This window comes from Plecotus auritus (genome assembly GCF_963455305.1).
Source record: "Plecotus auritus genome assembly, chromosome: 15".
NCBI classification, from domain to species: Eukaryota; Metazoa; Chordata; class Mammalia; order Chiroptera; family Vespertilionidae; genus Plecotus; species Plecotus auritus.
Window position 1 is genome coordinate 1769764 of NC_137781.1, and position 26189 is coordinate 1795952.

Sequence of the window (26189 nt, forward strand, 5' to 3'; positions counted from 1 at the left end):
CCGGCCCTCCGGTCCAGTGTAAGAACCCATGGTGGCCCTCAAGTCAAAAAGTAGGCCCACCCCTGGTGTAGAATCATGGATCGGCTGCCTCCTGCACGCCCCACCCTGGGGATCGAGCCCACGACCCGGGCCTGTGCCCTTGACCGGGAATCGAACCGTGACCTCCTGGTTCATCGGTCACCGCTCCACCTCTGAGACACCCTGGCCAGGCCCGAGGCTGCCTCTGTATAACTCACCTTGAGTTTCTATCTTGTGGAGCCGGTCCAAGGGCTACAGCGGGAATTCCAACAGCACCCACTGCATGTCCCCAGGGACGTGGGTCCCTCGTCAGGGACACGTGTTTTTGAGCCCTGGGGGCCATTTCTCCCCAGTGGTTCGGCTTCCCCAGCCTCATGGGGACCTCCCTGCCCCCACATGCCTTCAGGGTCACGGCTGCGGCTGGAGAGCCTCAGTACCTTGTGCCCCGGGGCGGGCGGCCTCCCCTTCACCTCTGTGACTGTGACTGTCCTCACCCCCAGGCCACCCTCCTTTAGTGGCCAGTGGGGGCCCATCTGAGGATTCCTCTGTGGGAAACCCTCACCTTTGACCCTGGTGATCACTCCTCTGCGTCTCCCTGCACAGAACCAGTGCCTGGGGTGACTCCCTTCCTGCTGCAGGTCCCCCGTGCTTCACCTTGAGTTGATCTACTTCCCTGGCGGGGCGGTGGGGCGGCGGGGGGTGGGGGTGGGGGCGGGGGCGGGGATCCAGCACGTACCCAGCTCAGCTGCGTGTAGCTCAGTGGTTAAGGGATCAGCCCAGGAACCAAGAGGTCACAGGTCACAGGTTTGATTCCCGGTCAGGGCTACATGCCCAGGTGGTGGGCTTGATCCCCAGTGACCTCCTGGCTCATAGGTCAACGCTCAACCACTGGGCCACACTGGCCGGTCTCTTTCCTCTCTCTCTCTCTCTCTTTTTGCAGATTTTTAAAAAATTTTTAAAATGGTTTGAAGTATTACAAATAGTAGTACATATGTCTCCTTTTTTCTCCTTTTTTTTTTCCCCATTGACCTCCCCCCGGCCTCCCCTACCCCCCAGTACATGCCTTTACCTGCCCCCCCCGCAGTGTCTTGTAGCCATTGGTTATGCTTAAATGCATGCGTACAAGTCCTTCGGTTGATCTCTTACAGGCCCCCCTCTTTTTTTTTTTAATAAGTTTGATTCTTTTTTTTTAAATAGATTTCAGAGAGGAAGGAAGATGGAGAGAGAGAGATAGTGACATCCATGACGAGAGAGAATCATGGATCGGCCGCCTCCTGCACACCCCCTACTGGGGATCGAGCCCCCATCCCAGGCATGTGCCCCGACCGGAATCCAACCTGGGACCCTTCAGTCCGCAGGCCGACGCTCTATCCACTGAGCCACACCGGCCAGGGGGCTCTTTCCTCTCTCCTCCCAGAACCCGGGCACCCCAGAGCTTCCACCCCTGCTGCCCTCCATCTGTCAGCACAGCCAGACCCACTCCCAAGACAGAATCGGCAACGGTGGGGTTCTCCGGCCGGCCCGTTGTCAGAGAAGAGGAACTTGAGCTGCTGATCTGATAAGAAACTGTACGAAATCAGCCCGTCCCTCCATCGGGCCCTGGGGCCTAGGGCTATTCTTCTCGTCTGATGGGAGTTACCGAGCATCCGTCAGGCGGTCTGGGTGTCCTGGCTGTGAACGTAAAAAAAAAACCATTGAAACCCGTAAAGAGTTTCTGTGAGTTTATTGGAGCCAAACTGCCCACAATCGCCGGGAAGCAGAACCTCAACGGATGGGGATGGTGCTCCGGAGAATGGGGGTTCCATCTGTGTTTACACATTGCCATCGAAGGAGGGACGGCGGTGGGTGACAGGAAATCCATTGGGGATGGCCCTGGCCAGTGTGGCTCAGTGGATAGAGCGTCGGCCTGCAGACGGAAGGGTCCCAGGTTCGATTCCGGTCAAGGGCACATGCCCTGGTTGCGAGCTCGATCCCCCGTGGGGAGCGTGCAGGAGGCAGCCAATCAATGATTCTCTCTCATCGTTGATGTTTCTATTTCTCTTTCCCTCTTCCCTCTTTCTTCCTCTCTGAGATCAATAAATATATATATATATATATATTTTTTTTTTAAATATATTTTATTGATTTCTTACAGAGAGGAAGGGAGAGGGATAGAGAGCTAGAAACATCGATGAGAGAGAAACATCGATCAGCTGCCTTCTGCACACCCCCCACTGGGGACGTGCCCGCAACCAAGGTACATGCCCTCGACCGGAATCGAACCCGGGACCCTTCAGTCCGCAGGCCGACGCTCTATCCACTGAGCCAAACCGGTTTTGGCAATAAATATATATTTTTAAAAAGAAAAAAGAAAAGAAATCCATTGGGGATGGACTAGAGAGGCGGGAGCAAGCAAAGCGGGAAACCCCTGGGATTGGATAAAAGGTAAAATGATGGACACACACTCAGGTGGGTGCAGGGACAATTCACAGGACAAGGAGGGGATCTGTGGTCTCTGTCCTGGCCCCCAGCACATCAGGCTGTGCCCCGAGGGGTCCGGAAAAAGGGGAGTTACAAGGTACCCAGACATTTCTAGGGTGTGTTATCCTAGATGCCAAAAGACAGCCAGGCTCCGTGAAGGTAAAGGCTGACCTTGTCAGGGAAGATGCCGGCCTAGGAGGTGACCCCCCACCATCCCTGCTTCTCGTTCAAGTTTAATTTCAGACCGTCCTGTGGGGTGACCTTAGGTCTCTGAGTTTGCAAGGCCGCCACGCAGGCCTCCCCGGAGCGGTCAGGTCAGCACGTGGCCCCTCTCGTCCACACGGCCCACCGACGTGCTGTGTGATATCGGGCAAATGACTTGCCCTCTCTGGTCCCGGCTTCCTCACCTGTGAAAGGGTCGGAAAGCCCTCTGTCGGTCTTCATTAATTCACGGGAGACTTGGGGGCGCCCCACCCCAGGGTCTCTTCTCCCCTCAGCCGTGAGAAGGTGAGTCATAAAATCCTCACCCCTTCCTGGCCGGCGTGGCTCCGTGGTTGAGCATCAACCTACGAACCAGGAGGTCCAGGTTTGATTCCCGGTCAGGGCACATGCCGGGTGGCGGGCTCCATCCCCAGTGGGGGGTGTGCAAGAGGCAGCCGATGCATGGTTCTCTCTCATCATGGATGTTTCTTTGTTTGTTTGTTTTTTAAATATATTTTATTGATTTTTTACAGAGAGGAAGAGAGAGGGATAGAAAGTCAGAAACATCGATGAGAGAGAAACATTGATCAGCTGCCTCCTGCACGCCCCCTACTGAGGATGTGCCTGCAACCCAGGTACATGCCCTTGACCGGAATCGAACCCGGGACCCTTCAGTCTGCAGGCCGACGCTCTGTCCACTGAGCCAAACCGGTTAGGGCTGTGTTTGTTTGTTGTTTTTTTTTTTTAATTTAAATTCTTTATTATTGAAAGTATTACATATATCTCCTTTTTCCCTCGTTGACCTCTCCCCTGCCCCCCCCCCCCCGTGTCTGTATCCATGGATTATGCTCATTTGCATGCACACAAGTCCTTTATGCTGCCCCCATGCTCCCCCATCTTCCCTCCAAGGCTTGATGGTCTGTTCGATGCTTCTCTGTCTCTGGATCTGTTTTTGTTCATCAGTTTATTTTATTTATTTGTTTTTTAAAAAATATATTTTTATTGCTTTCAGGGAGGAAGGGAGAGGGAGAGAGCGATGGAAACATCCATGATGAGAGAGAATCATGGACCGGCTGCCTCCTGCACGCCCCCTGCTGGGGATGGAGCCCACAACCCAGGCAGGTGCCCTTGACTGGAATCTCGAACCCAGGACCCTTCAGTTCCCATTCCGACGCGCTATCCGCTGAGCCACACCGTCCAGGGCAATAAAAATATATTTTTAAAAAATATCCTTACTCCTTAGCTGACCAAGAGGCCTTGTCTGATGTGGCGCCTGCCCCCGGCTCTGACCTCAGCACCCCACTCTGTGCTGGCCCATCCACGTGGGCCCCTGCTGTCCCTCCACGGTGCTGAGCCTTGTGGGACTTTGCACGTGCCAGGCCCTCGGCTCGGAGGGCCTCCCCGCAATGTGTGCCTCGACGGACTCTTTCCCCCGCAGGGTCTCGGATGAAATGTCACCTCCTCCGAGAAGTCCTCCCTGACCACCCTACCGGCAGCATCAAGCCACCCCCATCTCCTGCTCATCACCGTAGGATTGAAAAACAGAACTTTGACATGTAATAGCCACATACACATGCCCACACGTCATACGTAAGTGCACACCCCATGTAACTGGCGCCCATATCAGGAAAACAGGCCGTGCCCGGCCCGCATGGTTCAGTGGGTGAGCGTGGATCCATGAACTGGAAGGTCACGGTTCTATTCCCGGTCCAGGCACATGCCCGGATTGCAGGCTCGATCCCTGGTGTGTGTGTGTGTGTGTGTGTGTGTGAGTGTGAGTATGTGTGTGTGTGTGTGTGTGTGAGTGTGTGTGAGTGTGAGTGTGTGTGAGTGTGTGTGTGTGAGAGTGTGTGTGTGAGAGTGTGAGTGTGTGTGTGTGAGTGTGTGTGTGAGTGTGTGTGAGTGTGAGTGTGTGTGTGAGTGTGTGTGTGTGAGTGTGTGTGTGAGTGTGTGTGTGTGTGAGTGTGTGTGTGAGTGTGTGTGTGTGTGAGTGTGTGTGTGAGTGTGTGTGTGAGTGTGAGTGTGTGTGTGTGTGTGAGTGTGTGTGTGTGAGTGTGAGTGTGTGTGTGTGTGTGTGTGTGTGTGGAGATGGGGCGTGCAGGAGGCAGCTGATGGATGATCCTCTCTCATCATGGATGTTCCTATCTCTCCCTCTCCCTTCCTCTCTGAAATCAATAAAAATAGATTAAAAAGGAAAGAAAAACAAAACAAAAAACCCAGACCAGCCCTAACCGGTTTGGCTCAGTGGATAGAGCGTCGGCCTGCGGACGGAAGGGTCCCGGGTTCGATTCCGGTCAAGGGCATGTACCTTGGTGGCGGGCACATCCCCAGTGGGAGGCGTGCAGGAGGCAGCTGATGGATGTTTCTCTCTCATCGATGTTTCTGACTCTCTATCTCTCTCCCTTCCTCTCTGTAAAAAATCAATAAAATATATTTAAAAACACAACAACAACAAAAAAACAAACCCAGACCATCAGCAGCCTCCGCAGAAGCTCCTGTCTCTCCTCCCTTCTCCTCCCAGGCTAACCACCATCCTCACTGCTAACAGCACACGCTAGTTTTGTAATTACATACAAATGTAAATATGCAGTGCGTGCACGTTGGTGGCCAGTGGCATGGCGTGTATCTGTGTGGGGTGGGAATTACCAGTAGAGGGGCCACCTGTCCATGGTGGGGCCACTTGTCAATGTTCTTATTTTTAAAATACACGGAGTGGCCCTAGCTGGTGTGGCTCAGTGGATAGAGCGTCGGCCTGCGGACTGAAGGGTCCCGGGTTCGATTCCGGTCAAGGGCATGTACCTTGGTTGCGGGCACATCCCCAGTGGGGGGTGTGCAGGAGGCAGCTGATTGATGTTTCTCTCTCATCGATGTTTCTAACTCTCTATTCCTCTCCCTTCCTCTCTGTAAAAAATCAATAAAATATTTAAAAATAATAAAATAAAATAAAATAAAATACACTGAGTAGCCAGATTATGATGATCTCTGAACACATAATAATCTGGCCACTCAGTGTGTGTGTGCAGTGTGTGTGTGTGTGTGTGTGTGTATATATATATATATATATATACACACATATACACACATATATATGTGTGTGTGTATATATATATACACACATATATATGTATGTGTGTATATATATGTATATATACATACATATATACATACATATACATATACATACATATATATATATATATATATATATATATATATATATATATATATTAGAGGCCTGGTGCATGAATTCGTGCATGGGTGGGGTCTGGCCAGCCTGGCCAGGGGGAGGGGACATGGGCGGTTGGCCGGCCAGCCTGCTGGTCGAACTCCTGGTCGAGGGGACAATGTGCATATTAGCCTTTTATTCTATAGGACAGACACTGAGTGGCCAGAGAGAGATAGAAACATCCATGAGGAGAGAGAATCACGGATCGGCTGCCTCCTGCACGCCCCCCCCTGGGGATGGAGCCCTCAACCCGGGCAGGTGCCCTTGACCGGGAATCGAACCCTGACCTCCTGGTTCCTAGGTGGGACGCTCAACCACTGAGCCACACGGGCCCCGCCTGTCAGCATCTTCCATAAGAGGGAGACCAGGATGAGGGCCAGGAGCCAGTGGAGACCACGGAACGAGGTGGACCCCTAGAGCGGGGGTGGGGGGGTCCCTGGGGAGGCGAGGGGGCGACAGGACGCGGAGCCCTGGTGGAAAGCATTTGTGTCTGATTGCTGGAGGGTGGGTGGGTGGGTGTCTGCTCCGTTGGATCCAGTGGTTAGGGACCATCCGTGGCTGCCACGTGGGTATGGGTGCTGGGAGCAGGAGTGGGAGGTGTGTGTGGCCAGATGTGGAGGCCTGAAGGGTCCCCATCAGTGGGCAGCAGGCCAGCAGGCTGTCAGGAGCGCCCCCCACCCCCGCGCCCCCCAGGAGGAGGAAGTGGAAGGCGGCTGGGTAGGGGCCAGGGATGGACATGGGTGAAGCCAGGAGGGGCTGGTAGGTGGGCAGGAGAGGAAGGTGAGAGGGGACTAGAGGAGGAAGAAAAATTCAGGGATGGGGGGCGCGGGAGAGAAGCAGGGTCCCGCTGAGATTTCAGATTTCAGAGGTGGGGCTGCTGCGTCTGGCCCAGCCCAGGCCGCGGCCCTGACGGATACGATGGGTGAAAGGCCACCCTCCGAGGAGGTCAAGGAGCAGAGCGGCCACGTGCTCCGGGTCCCCGGGGACCAGAAGGGCGTGGGCTGGAGCTTCCAGGAATGAAGGGAAGTGCATGGGAGACTGGACAATGAGGAAGTCTGTGAGCCTCCGGCGGGCAGAGGCTGGGCAAAGGTCGGGCCGCCCAGCTGACCCCAGGGATCCCGGGTCTGGAGGAATAATTGGGGGACAGACGGTCCTCCCAGTAGGGCAGGGGGTGCAGGGTGAGTGTCCCGAACAGCATGGAGGGGCTGGGCCAGCAGAAGCCCAGACGGTAGAGGGGTCCCAGGCAGAGGCTGGCCTGGCCTGTGAGGGCTGGGGTTGACTGGACTCCAGGCTCCCCGGGGGGAGGGGGGGTTGGGGGGGCTTGCTGAGAGTCTGTGGGTGCAGGCTTACCTTCAAGCAGACAGTCACTTGGAGATGAGGAACGGGGGACCCCTCACGCATGGAAAAAGGGCTGATCCCTGGAGAGTGTGGGGGGGGGGGGGCGGGCGGCCTCTCTCTGGAGCTGGCCTTGGAGCAGAATCACCTTGGGACCCCTGGGACCCCCTGCTGCGTCCCCCCCCCCCCCCCCCGTGTCCCTTTCCCAGGAGGCGCAGGCCTACCAAGGGCGCATGCACCCCAAGAGCGCCTCCTGCTGCACAGCTTGGGGAGCCGGCGGGAATTCCGGAAATTCCAGATGCTTTTGGGGGGTCTCCTAAGCGCCCCACCCCGGACAGCCGGCTCAGCGCCACCGCCAGAGGGCGCGCTCGGCCCGGCGGGCGCGGGGATGAGAGTGGCCGAGCGCAGCCTCTGGAGCGGCGCGGAGGCCGGGGAGGCCGGCGGGGAGGGAGGGAGGGGCCGCGGCGGCCCGAGCCGGGGCCGGGGCGGGGGCAGCACCGCGGGGCGGGGCGGGGGCCGGGCGGCCGCGCCCCTCCCTCCTCCCTCCCCCCCTCCTTTCTTCCTTTTTCTTCCTTCTCTTCCCTCCTCCTTCGGTCTTTCGTCCCTTCTCACTCCGAGGGCTTCTCGGAGCCTCCGAGGCGGCCGGGGGGCGGGCTCTGCCGCCTCTTTGTTGAGCGCGGACCGAGTCCCCGGCCGGACCGGGAGCCGCGCGCGCGGGGAAGCCGGGCTGGTCCGACCCGGAGCCGGGACCCACGGACCGGGGAGCGCGCGGAGTGGCTCGCGGAGCGGCAGGCATGCCCCGCCCGGGACCCCGCGCCCCCGGCAGCCTCGCGCCGCTGCGCCCCCTCCTCCTGCTGCTGTGCGCGCTGGCGCCCGGCGCCCCCCCAAACCACACCAGGTGGGTGGCCGCCCCGCTCCCCCCGCCGCCCCCTCGCGCCTCCGCAGACCCCGCACCCTCCTCCTCCCTGGGGTGTGAGGCTCCGGGCTGGGGTCCGGCGGGGGGGGGGGGGGAGCCTGCAGACGCCGCCGCCGCCGCCATCGGCCTGGCCCGTGGCCGGGAAGGAGTCCCTGTTGCGCTTCGGGCGCCGGGTCCCCACTGCTGGGGCGCAGCCGCGCGCGCCCTCCCGCGGCCCCTGGTCCGAGGGGCTGGATGGAGCGCGGTCTGCGCGCGAAGGACCCGGCTTCTCACCTACCTCCGTGCAAAGCGCGGGTGGCGCAAAGCGGGCTGCGGGGGCGCTGCGGGCCCCCCCCTCCACCCCTCCCCGACCGCCCCGACTCAGATCTGCCCGGGGGCCCTGGGCGCGGGGTCCGGTTGCGCGCCGCCTGCACTTCCTGCCTCTCCCCCTTCCCCGAGGGCGAAGCCGCCGAGGAGACTCTGTCCGGGGAGCTCTGGGCGCGCGCCCGGAGCAGCCGGCCTGGGGGTGTAGGAGCCGGAGCCGGGGGGTGTGGGGGTTCCCCGCCTCCGCGCTCGGGTAGCTCCTGGTCTGATGGGGCCGGTGGGACACTGGGAGAGCCGGGCGGGAGGCCGCCGGGGAGGTTTGCAAGGAGGGTGCCCGAGATCGCGGGACTGGAGGAGACGATGAACCGGGGTGGGGGGGGGGGTGGGGGGGTGGGGGGCGAGGGGGAGGGCGGGGGGCTGGATGAGGCCTGCTCCTGGTCTGGAGCGATTGTGGTTTGGGGAGCCGGTGCGGTGTGGGGGGGGGGGTCCCTGATGAGAGCCTCGCTGGAGCGAGTTTTGTGCGCGGTGGAGAGGGCACCAGCGCCTCCTGGACTTTGGCGAGGTGCCTGCCACCTGGTCTTTCTCGCGACCCCGCCAAGCAGGTGGCGGGCAGTCCTTGAGGGGCCGAGGGGACACGGTCCAGGGGAGGGGTCTGCCAGGGTCCCCCTGGGGCTGCCCACACGGTGGGATGCCGGAGCAGCAGGAATGTGGTTTCTGGGGGCTGGGGGGGCTGCCCCTGAGCCTGAACTTGGGTCCATGGCAGCTGTAGGAAGAATGGGGGGGGAGGGGGTCCCCTGGGATTAGAGCCTTCTCCACTGCCGCTGCAGGCCTGACCCCCCCAGTCCCCCCCTCCCCATCTAGGCGTGTGGCCACCCTCCTGTCAAGTGGGGATCACGGCATCTACCTCCCAGGGCTCCGGGAGGCAGAAGGGGCCTGTGGAGTGACCTCCCCGGAGTGGCTGTTACTTTTAGAAACCGGCCAGGCCGAGCCAGGAAGATTAGGGAGTCCTTGGTGAGTCCTGCCCCTGGGAGCCGCCCTGGGAGAGTGGTGGCCCCGCAGACACCCTGCCCCCTGTCTCATCTGCTCCCCCATCCGGAGGGGCGCGGCAGGATCTGGAATCCCCACATACAGGCGGGGGGCCTCCCCATTCCGCTCACACTCAGGGTCCCTTGAGGCTCACGTTTTGTTTTGTTTTTGTTTTATAACCCTCACCCGAGGATATTTTCCCATTGATTTTTATTATTATTATTATTTTTTAAGGCAAGGCCCTTCTTTTTTTAAATATATATTTTTTATTGATTTCAGAGAGGAAGGGAGAGAGAAAGAGAGAGATAGAAACATCCATGATGAGAATCACTGATCATGGATCCGCTGCCTCCTGCACACCCCACCCTGGGGATCGAGCCCACGAACCCCGGCATGTGCCCTTGACTGGAATAGAACCCGGGACCCTTCAGTCCGCAGGCCGGTGCTCTATCCACTTAGCCACACCGGCCAGGGCTCCATTGATTTATTTTATTTTATTTTATTTCTTAAAAATATTTTTATTGATTTCAGAGAGGAAGGAAGAGGGAGAGAGAGATAGAAACATCAGTGTTGAGAGAGAATCATGGATCGGCTGCCTCCTGCACACCCCACCCTGGGGATCGAGCCACACCCGGGCATGTGCCCTTGACCGGGAATCGAACCTGGGACCTTTCAGTTTGCAGGCTGACGCTCTATCCACTGAGCCACACCGGCCAGGGCTCCATTGATTAATTTTAGAGAGTGGAAGGGCAGGGCTGGGGGGGTGGGGAGAGACAGAGAGAGAAACATCAATAAGAGAGAGACACACACCCATGAGTTGCCTCTTGCACATGCCCTGACCAGGGCTGGGGATCGAGCCTGCAGCCCAGGTACGAGCCCTTGACCGGAATCGAACCCGGGACCCTTCAGTCCACAGGCCGACGCTCTATCCATTGAGCCACACAGGCCAGGGCTTGGGCTCACTGGTAGGGAAATGTGGGACTGGGGCCCAGCCATGCCCCAACCAAAATGTGGAATCGCACCTATGAGCTCTGTGTGTATAGGACTCAGGTTCCCCCCGCCCCCCCGCCTCCACGCACACACCTTGGTTATTTTTTCTCTTTGACATGAGCTGTGGGTCCTTTTGTTCCCGGAAAGGGACACTGGCCCTTGGCGGGTCTGCCGAGGGCCACCTGGGCGTGTGTGGGTTCTTGGCTTCGTGCAGGAGAGATTTTACTACACGAGTCCAGTGGACTATGAGGGAACGTTTATTAGAACTGAAAACAGTAGCCCTGGCCGGTGTGGCTCAGTGGGTAGAGCGTCGGCCTGTGGACTGAAGGGTCCCGGGTTCGATTCCAGTCAAGGGCACATGCCCAGGTTGCGGGCTCGATCCCCAGCGGAGGGCATGCTGGAGGCGGCAGATCAATGGTTCTCTCTCATCATGGATGTTTCTATCTCCCTCTCCCTTCCTCTCTGAAATCAATAAAAAATATATTAAAATAAAATAAAATAAAACTGAAAACAGTAAAGCAAGAAAGGGCTCAGGCCCGGCCTGCCTGGCTCCGTGGTTGAGGGTTGACCTCTGAAACAGGAGGTCACGGGTTCGATTCCCGGTCCAGGGCACATGCCGGGATTATGGGCTCCATTCCCAGTGTGGGGGCGTGCAGGAGGTAGCTGATCCATGGTTCTCTCTCATCATGGATGTTTCTCTCTCTCTCTCCCTCTCCCCTTCCTCTCTGAAATCAATAAACATATACACTGAGTGGCCAGATGATGATGATCTCTGAATGCAAAATAATCTGGCCATTCAGTGTGTGTGTGTGTGTATATGTGTGTGTGTGTGTGTATATATATATATATATATATATATATATATATATATATTAGAGGCCCGGTGCATGAATTCGTGCATGGGTGGGGTCCGGCCAGCCTGGCCAGGGGGAGGGGACATGGGCGGTTGGCTGGCTTGCCTGCTGGTCGAACTCCTGGTCGAGGGGACCATTTGCATATTAGCCTTTTATTAGATAAGCTATAGACCGAGTGGCCTGATGATTATGCGTTCAGAGATCATCCTCCTCTGGCCACTGGGTGTATTTTAGAAAATAATAAGAAAAGGCTTCGTATGAAAGAAGCCACAGGAGAGAGAGCTCAGGCCGGGCTGCCTCAGCTCTCTGGGAAGTCAGAGGTGAGGAGCCTTCGGGACAGGTACAGGGGGTGCCGGGGATCAGCCGCCATTGCCCGTTGCTCCCCTCGTGGCAAGTCTCCCGGGATCCCTTCAAGTTCAGGAAAGGCATGCTTGTGGGGGAAGAAGAGGGGAAAGGCTGTGGTGGGGGCTGCTCTCCCGAGGGAGGGCACACGCAGTCCTTGGTCTTGAGGCTTTATCTCTTTATTTTTTATTTTTTAAAATATATTTTATTGATTTTTACAGAGAGGAAGGGAGAGGGAGAGAGAGTTAGAAACATCGATGAGAGAGAAGCATCGATCAGCTGCCTCCTGCACACTCCCCACTGGGGATGTGCCCGCAACCAAGGTCCATGCCCTTGACCGGAATCGAACCCGGGACCCTTCAGTTCGCAGGCCGACGCTCTATCCACTGAGCCACACCGGTTAGGGCTCTCTTTATTATTTTTTTTATTTTATTTTATTTTTTTTTAAAAATATATTTTATTGATATTTTACAGAGAGGAAGGGAGAGGGATAGAGAGCTAGAAACATCGATGAGAGAGAAACATCGATCAGCTGCTTCTTGCACACCTCCTACTGGGGATGTGCCCACAACCAAGGTACATGCCCTTGACCGGAATTGAACCTGGGACCCTTCAGTCTGCAGGCCGACGCTCTATCCACTGAGCCAAACCGGTTTCGGCAGGCTCTCTTTATTTTTTTAAAAAATATGTTTTTACTGATTTCAGAGATGGGGAGAGAGACATCCGTGATGAGAGAGAATCATGGATCGGCGGCCTCCTGCACGCCCCACCCTGGAGATCGAGCCCGCAACCTGGGCCTGTGCCCTGACCGGGAATCGAACCCTGACCTCCTGGTTCATCGGTCGCCGCTCCACCTCTGAGACACGCCGGCCAGGCCCGAGGCTGCCTCTGTATAACTCACCTTGAGTTTCTATCTTGTGGAGCCGGTCCAAGGGCTACAGCGGGAATTCCAACAGCACCCACTGCATGTCCCCAGGGACGAGGGACACGTGTTTTTGAGCCCTGGGGGCCATTTCTCCCCAGTGGTTCGGCTTCCCCAGCCTCATGGGGACCTCCCTGCCCCCCCACATGCCTTCAGGGACACGGCTGCGGCTGGAGAGCCTCACGTACCTTGTGCCCCGGGGCGGGCGGCCTCCCCTTCACCTCCGGCCTCCCCTTCACCTCTGTGACTGTGACTGTCCTCACCCCCAGGCTACCCTCCTTTAGTGGCCAGTGGGGGCCCATCTGGGGATTCCTCTGTGGGAAACCCTCACCTTTGCCCCTGGTGATCACTCCTCTGCGTCTCCGTGCACAGAACCAGTGCCTGGGGTGACTCCCTTCCTGCTGCAGGTCCCCCGTGCCTCACCTTGAGTTGTTCTCCTTCCCTGGGGGTGGGGGGAGTGTACCCCTAAGGCGCCCTGCTCATCCTCGTGGGTTAAGCACGTACCCAGCCCAGCCAGGCATGGCTCAGCGGGTAAGGGTCAACCCAGGAACCAGGAGGTCAGGGTTCGATTCCCGGTCAGGGCACAGGCCCAGATTGCGAGCTCCATCCCCAGTGGGGGGCGTGCAGGAGGCAGCCGATCCATGATTCTCTCTCATCGTGGATGTTTCTCTCTCTCCCTCTCTCTTCCTCTCTGAAATCAATTTTTTATAAAAATATATTTTATTGATTTTTTACAGAGAGGAAGGGAGAGGGATAGAGTTAGAAACATCAATGAGAGAGAAACATCGATCAGCTGCCTCCTGCACACCCCCCACTGGGGATGTGCCCACAACCAAGGTACATGCCCTTGACCGGAATCGAACCCGGGACCCTTCAGTCCGCAGGCCGACGCTCTATCCACTGAGCCAAACAGGTCAGGGCTGAAATCAATTTTTAAAAAAATCTATATTTAAATGATTTTTTAAAATATATTTTATTGATTTAAAATTTTTTTTTTTTTTACAGAGAGGAAGGTAGAGGGACAGAGAGTTAGAAACACCGATGAGAGAGAAACATCGATCAGCTGCCTCCTGCACACCTCCCACTGGGGATGTGCCCGCAACCAAGGTACATGCCCTTGACCGGAATCGAACCCGGGACCCTTCAGTCTGCAGCCCGACGCTCTATCCATTGAGCCACACCGGTCAGGGCACATGCCCAGGTTGCGAGCTTGATCCCCAGTAGGGGGCGTGCAGGAGGCAGCCGATCCAGGATTCTCTCTCATCATGGCTGTTTCTCTCTCTCTCTCCCTCTCCCTTCCTCTCTGAAATCAATTAAAAAAATCTATATTTAAATTTTTTTAAATTAAGCCATTAGGCAAAGAAATAACAAGAGTTTAAAGAAACAGCTACTTATCCTGTAGAAACTCTTGCTAATGTTCGATCGTGGCCCTGTGCCACCCACTGTCCCAAATGCCAGGCGTGTGTCTGAAATCAACGACACTATATTAACCCTGTATAATGAATGCGATTATTTCCAAATGGCAGGGAGCCTCAATGGACAAAAACGAGGCTGGCCAGGAGAGATGTTTCTAGAAACATGGGGCCTCGTGGCTCACCTCTTGTCTTCCCACTTTTGTCAGAGACACCCGGTTATGGGTTTGATTCCCAGTCAGGGCACATGCCTTGGTGTTTGTTTATTTATTTATTAACTACAGGCCTGATGCACGGAATTTGTGCATGGGTAGGGCCCCTAGGCCTGGCCGGTGATCAGGGCTGATCTGTGGGGCGACCCGCCTTGGCTGGCCTGGTGCCGCCCGCTCGCCGGCCACGTCCCCCGCCGCCACCGCCGGTCACCTTCCTCTGTGGGAGGCGACCAGCGGGGTGATGAGGGGATGGCCACTGGCACCCTCCTTGGCTGGCCTGGGGCCTGCGGTTGGGGGGCAGCTCCTGTGCTGAGCGTCTGCCCCCTGGTGGTCAGTGCACGTCATAGCAACCGGTCGTTCTGCAGTTCGGTCGATTTGCATATTAGGCTTCTATTATATAGGGTTAATATATTGTCATTGATTTCAGAGAGGAAGGGAGAGATAGAGAGAGAGAGAGAAACATCCATGATGAGAGAGACTCATGGATGGGCTGCGTCCTGCACGCCCCACACTGGGGATCCAGCCCGCAACCCGGGTCTGTGCCCTGACTGGGAATCGAACTGTGACCTCCTGAGCCATGGACGCCAGCCAGGCCACATGCCTAGGTGTTTTTATTTTTTATTTTTTTATTTTATTTATTCTATTATTTTTTTAATTGTTTGAAGTATCACAAATAGGTGGGGTTTTTTTGTTTTTTTTTTTTTATATATTGATTTTTTTTTTTTTTTTAACAGAGAAGAAGGAAGAGGGACAGAGAGTTAGAAACACCGATGAGAGAGAAACATCGATCAGCTGCCTCCTGCACACCTCCTACTGGGGATGTGCCCGCAACCAAGGTACATGCCCTTGACCGGAATCGAACCCGGACCCTTCAGTCCGCAGGCCGGCGCTCTATCCACTGAGCCACACCGGTTAGGGCCCCATGCCTAGGTTTTAGGTTTATCCCTCTGCCACTCTCCCTTCCTCTCTCTGAACATATCCTCGGGTGATGATTAAACAAACGAACAGACAAACAAAAGACTTAAGAAAGAAAGAAAGAAAAAAAAGAATTCCCTGAAGGTTTAGACCCCAGGGCCCCGGATGTGCAGGGTCAGCCCTCTGGGGTCATGCTGAGCGCTCCAGGTGTTACCGAAGGGTAACGGGATGGATGGCGGAATTCCCCTACTCCCCTGAGGCTCCAGGTCAAGTCCAGGGCTTCCTGGTCCTATTTCCTGGAGGTGCTGATTCAGTGCCTCCGGGACAGGGGACAGGAATGTGCTTTTAAGGAGACGTTCTTATCAGAAGCATCTGGAAACCCCTGGTCCTGCTGATCTCCTGAAAATCAGAGATGGGGGAGATATACCCAGAGCCACACACAATAAGGCACCCCAGGCAGCCAGCTCCTGCATTTCCGTTTTTTTTCTTTTAAATACATTTTATTGGTTTTTTTACAGAGAGGAAGGGAGAGGGAGAGAGAGCCAGAAACATCGATGAGAGAGAAACATCCATCAGCTGCCACCTGCACACCTCCCACTGGGGATGTGCCCGCAACCAAGGTACATGCCCTTGACCGGAATCGAACCCGGGACCCTTCCGTCCGCAGGCCGACGCTCTATCCACTGAACCAAACTGGTTAGGGCTCCTGCATTTCCTTGAAAAAATATACCCGAAGGGCCCAGCTGACGTGGCTCAGTGGTTGAGCATGAACCTGTGAACCAGGAGATCAAGGTTCGATTCCCGGTCAGGGCACATGCCAGGGTGGCAGGCTTGATCCCCAGTGTGGGGTGTGCAGGAGGCATCGGATCAGTGATTCTCATCATTGATGTTTCTCACTCTCCCTCTCCCTTCCTCTCTGAAAGCAATGAAATATATATATATATATATATATACACACACAGATATATATATGTATATGTGTGTGTGTGTGTATATATATATATATATTAGAGGCCCGATGCACAAATTCGTGCACCAGTGGGGTCCCTCGGCCTGGCCTGCGGGATCAGGGCAAAACCAGCTCTCCGATATCCCCCAAGGAGTCCCGGATCGTGAGAGGGCGCAGGCCAGGCCGAGGGACCCCCACCGGTGCACGATTGTGGCTGGGGAGGGACGCCGGACGTTGGCCAGCCAGGGAGGGACCATGGGAAAGCTCCAGAGCGTGTCCAGCTCATCTCGCTCAGTCCTGATCAGCCGGACCCCAGCAGCAAGCTAACCTGCCCATCAGAGCGTCTGCCCCCTGGTGGTCGCTGCACATCATAGCTAGCGGTTGAGCGGCCTTAGCATCTCATTAGCATATTATGCTTTGATTGGTTGAATGGCTGACTGGATGATCGGACACTTAGCATATTAGGCTTTTAATATATATATATGTGCGCGCGCGCACGCGTGTGTGTGTGTGTGTGTGTGTGTGTATTATATACTAAAGGCCTGGAGCATGAAAATTCATGCACTGGCCCTAGCTGGTGTGGCTCAGTGGATAGAGCGTCGGCCTGCGGACTGAAGGGTCCCAGGTTCGATTCCGGTCAAGGGCATGGACCTTGGTTGCAGGCACATCCCCAGTGGGAGGTGTGCAGGAGGCAGCTGATCGATGTTTCTCTCTTATCGATGTTTCTAACTCTCTATCCCTTTCCCTTCCCCTCTGTAAAAAAATCAATAAAATATATTTAAAAAAAATTCATGCACTGAAGGGGGGGTCCCTCAGCCTGGCCTACCCCCCCCTCACAGTCCGGGAGCCCTCAGGGGCGGGAGGCGACCCGGCGATCGGGGGAAGGCAATGCCCCCATCACACCTCTGCTGCTGCCACTGCCGGCAGCGCAAGCCTTGGCCGGCCCTGGTTACCTGAGCCTCGGGGCTGCCCTGGGCGGCTGGAGGGCTGAGGGCGGGTCTGGCCGCATGGCGTGCCTGCTAACCCCCTCGCCCCCCCCCCCCGCCCCCGTGGGGCTGAAACGACTGGGGGACTCCAGCGGGGCTGAGGGGACTGGGCACGCCATCTTGTGGCTACGGGCGCTGCCATCTTTGTGATGGCGTGACGGTCAATTTGCATATTCCCTCTTTACTAGACAGGAGACCTGAAGGCCTGGGCCTGGTGGGAAATGCAGGGCGTGGGGTCTTCTCAGCAGGAGGCACTCCATGGGTGTGTCCAGGGCAGTCGGCTCGAGGTCTAGCAGGTGGCTGGGCCGGAGTGAGATGAGAGAACAAGGTTTTTTGTTCTGTTTTTCAATATTTTTTTTTCTTTTTTTTTTTCTTTTTTTTTTTTAAATATATTTTATTGATTTTTTTACAGAGAGGAAGGAAGAGGGATAGATAGTCAGAAACATCGATGAGAGAGAAACATCGATCAGCTGCCTCCTGCACACCTCCTACTGGGGATGTGCCCGCAACCAAGGTACATGCCCTTGACCGGAATCGAACCTGGGACCTTTCAGTCCGCAGGCCGACGCTCTATCCACTGAGCCAAACAGGTTTTGGCTCAATATTTTTTTTTCATTGATTTCAGAAAGGGAGAGAGAGAGAGAGAGAGAGAGAGAGAGAGAGACATTCATGATAACAGAGACTCATGGATGGGCTGCCTCCTGCACGCCCCACACTGGGGATGCAGCCAGCAACCCCGGGCCTGTGCCCTGACCGGGATTCGAACCCTGACCTCCTGGTTCCTACGTCGAAGCTCAACCAGGGAGCCACAGGTCAGCCCGGCCGGGCCCCAGGGGCGATTTGAGCAGCGCAAGGTCGGGATCTGATGGGTGTGAGGGGCGGAGGACGAGGGGGGCAGCCGTGGAATCAGGAGATCTGTGACTTAGACACCTGTAGCTGGAGGAACAGAGCTGGCGGTGGGAGGCACAGCGGGGAGGCGAATCCCGCCCTCTGGTCCCTGAGGGCCCGGCTTTCTCCCCGCAGGGCCCCCCACGGCCGCGAGCCCAGAGGCGGCGCGGGACATCGTGCACCCGGTGCGCGTGGACGCGGGCGGCGCGTTCCTGTCCTACGAGCTGTGGCCGCGCGCGCTGCGCAAGCGGGCCCTGTCCGAGGGCGGCGGCGTGGCCTCCACCTTCTACCAGCTGCAGTTCCGGGGCCACGACCTGCACCTGCGCCTGGGGGCCACCCCGGACCTGCTGGCTCCCGGCTTCGTGAGCGAGACGCGCCGGCTCGGCGGCCTGGGGCGCGCCCGCATCCGCAGGCCCGGTCCGCCCGCCTGCCACCTGCAGGGCCAGGTGCAGAGCCCCGAGCAGAAGGGCGGCCTGGCGTCCATCAGCGCCTGTGACGGCCTGGTGAGTGCCCCGTCTCCCCCGGACTCGCCTCCCCCGGCCTCGCGGATGGCGCCTGTGAAATGGGAATGAAAACGCAGGCCCTCCCGGAGTGCCCCAGGGTTTGGGTTCCCAGACTTTGCTTGTAGCTGGAATCGCCCGCAGGGCCACGTTCAAACAGGGGATCCCACAGGTTAGGTCTGGGTGGGCTCCCAAACTTGCATTTTTTAAAAAAATATATTTTATTGATATTTCACAGAGAGGAAGGGAGAGGGATAGAGAGCTAGAAACATCGATGAGAGAGAAACATCCATCACCTGCCTCCTGCACACCTTCCACTGGGGATGTGCCCGCAACCAAGGTCCATGCCCTTGACCGGAATCGAACCCGGGACCCTTCAGTCCGCAGGCCGACACTCTATCCACTGAGCCAAACCGGTTTCGGCCAAACTTGCATTTTTTTTTTTTAAATATATTTTATTGATTTTTTACAGAGAGGAAGGGAGAGGGATAGAGAGCTAGAAACATCGATGAGAGAGAAACATGGATCAGCTGCCTCCTGCACACCTTCCACTGGGGATGTGCCCGCAACCAAGGTACATGCCCTTGACCGGAATCGAACCTGGGACCCTTCAGTCCGCAGGCCGACGCTCTATCCACTGAGCCAAATCGGTTTCGGCCAAACTTGCATTTTTTTAAAAAACAACAACTGTATACATATATATATATATATATATATATATATATATATATATGTGTATATATATATATACGCGCGCACACACACACACACACACACACACACACACACACACACACACACTAGAGGCCCCATGCATGAAATCAGGCAAGGGACTCTACCCTTGCAGCCACTGAAGCTTGCCTAGGCCCTGGCAGCCCCAGTGTCATCCGGAAGGATGCCTGGAAGGATGTCCGGAAAGTCGTTCGGCTGTCCGGTCTAATTAGCATATTACGATTTTATTTTATAGTAGAGGCCCGGTGCACAAAACTCGTGCACGGGGTGGTGGGGGCTGTCCCCTCAGCCCAGCCTGCACCCTCCCCAATCCGGGACCACTGGCTCCTAACTGCTCACCTGCCTGCCTGCCTGATCGCCCCTAACGGCCCCCCCTGCTGGCCTGATCGCCCTCAACTGCCTCCCCCCCGCCCCCGTGCTGGCCTGGTCACCCCATGCAGCCTGCTGTTCAGTCGTTTGGTCATCCCTCACTAACCCCCTGCCAGCCTGGTCGCCCCACGCGGCCTGCTGTTCGGTCGTCCGTCTGGTCGTTTAGGTTGTGACAGCCCCTGGCTTTTTATATATTAGGATACCCCCCCTCCCCACACATACACATATATATCCTGTTTTTAGTCCTCGCCCGAGGAAATTTTCCCATTGATTTTCAGAGAGAGTGGAAGGGAGAGGGAGAGACAGAGAGAGACATTGATGTGAGAGAAACACATCGATTGGCTGCCTCGTGCACGTACCCCAACCAGGGCCCAGGCCAGAGCCTGCAATCCAAAGGCCAACACTCTGTCCACTGAGCCAAACCGGCTAGGTCTTGTTTTCGTTTGTATTTTTTAAAGTATATTTGTATTGATTTCAGACAGGAAGGGGGAGGGAGAGAGAGACAGAAACATCCATGAGGAGAGAGAATCCTGGATCGGCTGCCTCCTGCACACCCCGCCCTGGGGATGGAGCCCGCATCCCTGGCCTGTGCCCTGACCGGGAATCGAACTGTGACTTCCTGGGTCCTAGGTCCAGGCTCAACCACTGAGCCACGCCGGCCGGCTGGGTCCAAACTTGCCTTTGTGACCGAGTCTCACAAGGGATGTCGGAGATGTGGGTCCAGAGACCAAACTCTGAGAACCACGGTGTGTGGGGTGTGCAGAAATGCAGCCTAGAAAGCAGCCGGTCCCCTCTTCCTCTGTTTTGTGTGTTTTTTTAAAATATATTTTTATTGATGTCAGAGAGGAAGGGAGAGGGAGAGGGAGATAGAGAGAGAGAAACATCCGTGACGAGAGAGAATCCTGGATCAGCTGCCTCCTGCACGCCCCCTCCTGGGAGCCGAGCCCGCAACCCAAGGATGTGCCCTTGGCTGGAATCGAACCCGGGACCCTTCCTCCTCGGGCCGACGCTCTATCCACTGAGCCACACCGGCCAGGGCCCCTCTTCCTTTGGGTGTGAGTCTCCCTCAGCCTCAGGGGATAGGATGTCCCGCTGGCCACGAGCATCGCCAGAGGAGGCCAGGGCCCCGGCTGCCGGCTCAGCACGGCTCCCTGTGTGATCCTGAGCTCCTCTCCAGAAAGGTGTGTTCCGGCTCAACAACCAGGACTACTTCATCGAGCCCCTGCAAGGTGCCCAGGTCCAGCCCGGAAGCGCCCAGCCCCACGTGGTGTACCAGCGTCCACCTTCCCAGGGGCAGACCGAACGGGGCAGCCCCAGGACCGGAAGCACCTGTGGGGTGCAAGGTAGGTTCCTGTGCCTCCCCCTTCAGGGCGGCGGCTGCACGCAGGGCACCGAGGTCCTTTTTTTAAAAATATATATTTTATTGATTTTTTACAGAGAGGAAGGTAGAGGGAGAGAGAGTTAGAAACATCGATGAGAGAGAACCATCCATCAGCTGTCTCCTGCACGCCCCCCACTGGGGATGTGCCCGCAACCAAGGTCCATGCCCTTGACTGGAATCGAACCCGGGACCCTTCCGTCCACAGGCCGATGCTCTATCCATTGAGCCAAACCAGTTAGGGCCGGAGGTCCTTTTTTATCTATTCATTTATTTATGTCAGGGGTCCTCAAACTACGGCCCGCGGGCCACATGCGGCCCGCCGAGGACATTTATCCAGCCCGCCGGGTGCCGCTGCCTGTCCTGCTTAGCAGCCAACTCGTCCCGGGCCCACAGTGTGCATAGGAATTTGTTCATAGTTTTTTTTTAAAAACTATAGTCCGGCCCTCCAACGGTCTGAGGGACAGTGAACTGGCCCCCTGTTTAAAAAGTTTGAGGACCCCTGATTTATTTATTAATATACTAGAGGGCCGGTGCACGAAATTTGTGGACTCAGGGACCGGGGAGTCCCTCAGACTGGATTGTGAGAGGGTGCAGGCCAGGCTGAGGGATCCCCGCCGGTGCATGATCAGGGCCGGGGAGGGATGCGGGAGGTTGGCCAGCCGGGGTGGGACCGCCGGAGGGCTCCAGGGCGTGTCCAGCCCGTCTCGCTCAGTCCTGATCAGCAGGACCCCAGCAGCAAGCTAACCTACTGGTCAGAGCGTCTGCCCCCTGGTGGTCAGTGCACGTCATAGCGAGTGGTGGAGCGGCCTTAGCATCTCATTAGCATATTAGGCTTTTATTATATAGGATTTTTATTGATTTCTGAGAGGGAAAGGGAGAGAGAGAGAGACAGAGAGAGACACATCCATGATGAGAGAGAATCATGGATCGGCGGCCTCCTGCATGCCCCCTATTGGGGATGGAGCCCTGACCGGGAATTGAACCCTGACCTCCTGGTTCATAGGTCAATGCTCAATCACTGAGCCACACTGGCCGGGCCAGATAAACACTTCTTGGCCTCGGTTTCCCCGGCTGCATCGATGTGATTCCTCCCTGATCCTCACCCTGGGGCCGAGGAGCCGGCCTCCAGGGGGCCCCCTGGGGGTCAGGCCAGGTCTGCCTGTGCTGCGATGCACCAGCCCCACGTAAGGGGAGCGTCTGGCCCCGTCTCTCCATCCTCCTCACCCCAGCACCGTCCCCAAGAGCTCTTGGAGGAGAGGCCCCTGAGACAGGGGCCCCGGGCCCGTCTGACCGCTCACCCCACTCTGCCCCGGGGGTCACAGAGCCGCTGGAGCAGGAATTCTGGCAGCGGGCCGGCGGGGACCAGCTGCAGAAGCGGCAGCGGCGGTACCAGAGCTCGGACAGCAGAGAGAAGTGGGTGGAGACCCTGGTGGTGGCGGACGCCGACATGGTGCGGCACCACGGAGAGCCGCAGGTGGAGAGCTACGTGCTGACCATCATGAACATGGTGAGGGCCCCCGGGGGGTGGCCTGGGCGCCGTGCAAAACGGTGGGCGCGGGGCGGGAAGGCTGGCAGGCTGGCCCCCCAGCCCAGGTTCCCAACAGGAGGAAGAATCTGCAAGCTATTTATTTATTTACTTTTTAAATATATTTTATTGATTTTTTACAGAGAGGAAGGGAGAGGGAGAGAGAATTAGAAACATCGATGAGAAAGAAACATCCATCAGCTGCCTCCTGCACACCCCCCACTGGGGATGTGCCCGCAACCAAGGTCCATGCCCTTGACCGGAATCGAACCTGGGACCTTTCAGTCCGCAGGCCGATGCTCTATCCACTGAGCCACACCGGTTAGGGCTCTTTATTTATTAATTTTTTAAAAATAAATTGTTGTAGATTTCAGAGAGGAAGGGAGAGGGAGAGAGAGAGAAACATCCATGAGGAGAGAGAAGCACAGATCAGCTGCCTCCTGCACGCTCCCTACGGGGGATCGAGCCCCCAACCCGGGCCTGTGCCCTGACTGGGGATCGAACCGTGACCTCCTGGTTTGTAGGTCGATGCTTAACCACGGTGCCACGAGGGCCCAACTCAGGGAGCTTTAAATGAGCAGATGGCTCGCCCTAGCTAGTGTTGCTCAGTGGATAGGGCGTCAGCCTGTGGACTCAAGGGTCCCAGGTTCAATACTGGTCAAGGGCACATGCCCCGGGTTGCGGGCTCGATCCCCAGTAGGAGGCATGCAGGCAGCAGCCGGTCAATGGTTCTCTCTCATCATTGATGTTTCTCTCTCTCTCCCTCTCCCTTCCTCTCTGACATCAATAGAAAAATATTTTTAAATAAAAATAAGTAAATAAATGAGCAGATGGCTCTCCCGCCCATTCCATGCACTTCGGACCCCTCACGGCTTTGGGGGTGGCCTCCTCTCCTGGGCTGAGTGGGGAGCCCCTGGTGTAGGTTGGGGAGGAGGTGCGTGGGCTGCCCTGTGTGTGAATGTGGGTGGGTGTTGGCGGTGGACGGTGGTGGGCTGCCGGTATCCTAGATTGAGGGTGACGCCGGACCCCCTCTGTCGTGCAGGTGGCCGGCATTTTCAAGAACCCCAGCATCGGGAACCCCATCCACATCACGGTCGTGCGTCTGATTGTGCTACAGGACGAGGTGGTGAGAAGCCGAGGGTCCCCCCTGTCCCCCACAGTCTCCCCTAGTCCCTGAAGGAGGAGGGGGGACGCCGGTGGGAGGAAGGGGTGGTCAGACCGCTGCTGTCCTTCTGTCCCCTCTGGGATTGTAGGTATGCAAAGGGCTGGGGGTTTGCAAAGGCCTGTGGGTATGCAAAGGCTGGGGGTTTGCAAAGACCTGTGGGTATGCAAAGGCCTGTGGGTATACAAAGGCTGGGGGCTTGCAAAGGCCTGTGGGTATGCAAAGGCTGGGGGTTTGCAAAGGTTTGTGGGTATGCAGAGGGCTGGGGTTTGCAAAGGTTTGTGGGTATGCAAAGGGCTGGGGGTTTGCAAAGGCCTGTGGGTATGCAAAGGCTGTGGGTTTGCAAAGGCCTGTGGGTATGCAGAGGGCTGGGGTTTGCAAAGGCCTGTGGGTATGCAAAGGGCTGGGGGTTTGCAAAGGCCTGTGGGTATGCAAAGGCTGGGTGTTTGCAAAGGCCTGTGGGTATGCAAAGGCTGGGGGTTTGCAAAGGCCTGTGGGTATGCAAAGGCCTGTGGGTATGCAAAGGCTGGGGTTTTGCAAGGGCCTGTGGGTATGCAAAGGCCTGTGGGTATGCAAAGGCTGGGGGTTTGCAAAGGCCTGTGGGTATGCAAAGGCTGGGGGTTTGCAAAGGCCTGTGGGTATGCAAAGGCTGGGCATCGGTGTCCTGCCTGTCTCCATCCGGCCAGGTCTGGGCCATCACCCTCTCCGTCCGCAGAAGGACATGAAGGTCACGCACGAGGCCCACAGCACCCTGAACACCTTCTGCGAGTGGCAGAAGCGGCTCAACATGGACGATGACTCCCACCCTCTGCACCACGACATGGCCGTGCTGATCACCAGGTGCTGCTCGCTGGGGGGACGGGGGGTTTTTTGGGGGAGCTCAGGGAGCCCAGCCCCGCTCTCTCTTGGGACTCGGGCGGGTCTTTCTGTTTGGAAATAATGGTGGGTTTGTAACCGGACAATCGAAGGGTCGCCTGTCCCTCCCTGAGCCCATGCGGCAGAGACAGGGTGGCATCGTCTGTGAGCGCTGATTCCAATCCCGCCGGCAGCAGGTCACCCATAAGCATCTGCTCTGCCCCCCACCCCCACCCCCTGCCCCCATAGGCGGCTGCTTACACTGGGGAGGACAGAGATGGCATGGGAAGTGCACAGGCAGTGCGGGCTGGGGGTTTGCAAAGGCCTGTGGGTATGCAAAGGGCTGGGGGTTTGCAAAGGCCTGTGGGTATGCAAAGGGCTGGGGGTTTGCAAAGGCCTGTGGGTATGCAAAGGGCTGGGGGTTTGCAAAGGCCTGTGGGTATGCAAAGGGCTGGGGGTTTGCAAAGGCCTGTGGGTATGCAAAGGGCTGGGGGTTTGCAAAGGCCTGTGGGTATGCAAAGGGCTGGGGGTTTGCAAAGGCCTGTGGGTATGCAAAGGGCTGGGGGTTTGCAAAGGCCTGTGGGTATGCAAAGGGCTGGGGGTTTGCAAAGGCCTGTGGGTATGCAAAGGGCTGGGGGTTTGCAAAGGTCTGTGGGTATGCAAAGGGCTGGGGGTTTGCAAAGGCCTGTGGGTTTGCAAAGGCCTGTGGGTATGCAAAGGCCTGTGGGTATGCAAAGCCTGGGGGTCCTCAAAGGGCTGGTGACATGCAAAGGGCTGAGGGTGTTCAAAGGGCTGGCAGCCCTGGTTTCTGCAACCAGGTTGTTATGTTTCCATGGTAACAGGCAGCTCCCGGGTGGGGAGCAGGGGCTGCACCTCCAGGTGAGCTCCCAGGTCCCACTGCAACTCCCAGCCAGGCTAGAAGGTGCTTCTCTAACCGGAGCAGCACAGCCGCGGTTAACCGAGCGTGATCGCTATTTCTTACAAGTGTGGCTGGTCCCCAACATTCTCTTTCTGCCCCTGTCGCTCGGATGTCAGACGCGCTTGTGTGTGTGGCGTTGAGTTCCGTGCAGTTTTATCACACGAGCGCAGCGGCCAGTCTGTTCCGAGGCAGCATTTTTCTTTCTTTTTAAAAAAAAGATATTTTACTGATTTTTTTACAGAGAGGGAGGGAGAGGGATAGAGAATCAGAAACATTGGATGAGAGAGAAACATCAACCAGCTGCCTCCTGCACGCCCCCCACTGGGGATGTGCCTGCAACCAAGGTACATGCCCTTGACCGGAATCAAACCCGGGACCCTTCAGTCCGCAGGCCGACGCTCTATCCACTGAGCCACACCGGTTAGGGCTCGAGGCAGCATTTTTCAGTTTCCGCAGCTGGGCTCCGGCCGACCTGTGCGCGGTCCGCTGCCCCGACCCAGTCGCATCCGGCAGGGTCTGCGGGCACCACGGCGCCTGGGTCCCGGTGGCTGCTGCGTGGGCCAGATTGATGGGTGGCCATCCTTCTTCTCCTCCTCCTCCTCCTCCTCCTCCTCCTCCTCCTCCTTTTTCTTCTTCTTTTTTTAAAAAAATATATTTTTATTGATCTCAGAGAGGAAGGGAGAGGGAGAGAGAGAGAAACATCTGTGATGAGAGAGAATCATGGATCGGCTGCCTCCTGCACGCCCCTCACTGGGGATGGAGCCCGCAACCCGGGCATGTGCCCCGACCGG

The 26189-nt window shown here is 56.9% G+C and overlaps 1 protein-coding gene across 1 annotated transcript in view; it reads left to right on the top strand.

Annotated features, from left to right (window-relative positions):
- Window positions 1-6823: 6823 nt before the first annotated feature.
- The window catches only part of ADAMTS7 (ADAM metallopeptidase with thrombospondin type 1 motif 7), a gene marked incomplete at its 5' end in the record, with an annotated part of 51368 nt that continues 32002 nt past the window's right edge, over window positions 6824-26189 (top strand). Inside the window, 6 exons of the mRNA XM_080651577.1 lie at window positions 6824-6905; window positions 18091-18458; window positions 20734-20899; window positions 22260-22444; window positions 23505-23588; window positions 24340-24464. Of these exons, the coding sequence (XP_080507703.1) occupies window positions 6824-6905; window positions 18091-18458; window positions 20734-20899; window positions 22260-22444; window positions 23505-23588; window positions 24340-24464 (1010 nt within the window). The remainder of the gene's footprint in view (window positions 6906-18090; window positions 18459-20733; window positions 20900-22259; window positions 22445-23504; window positions 23589-24339; window positions 24465-26189) is intronic.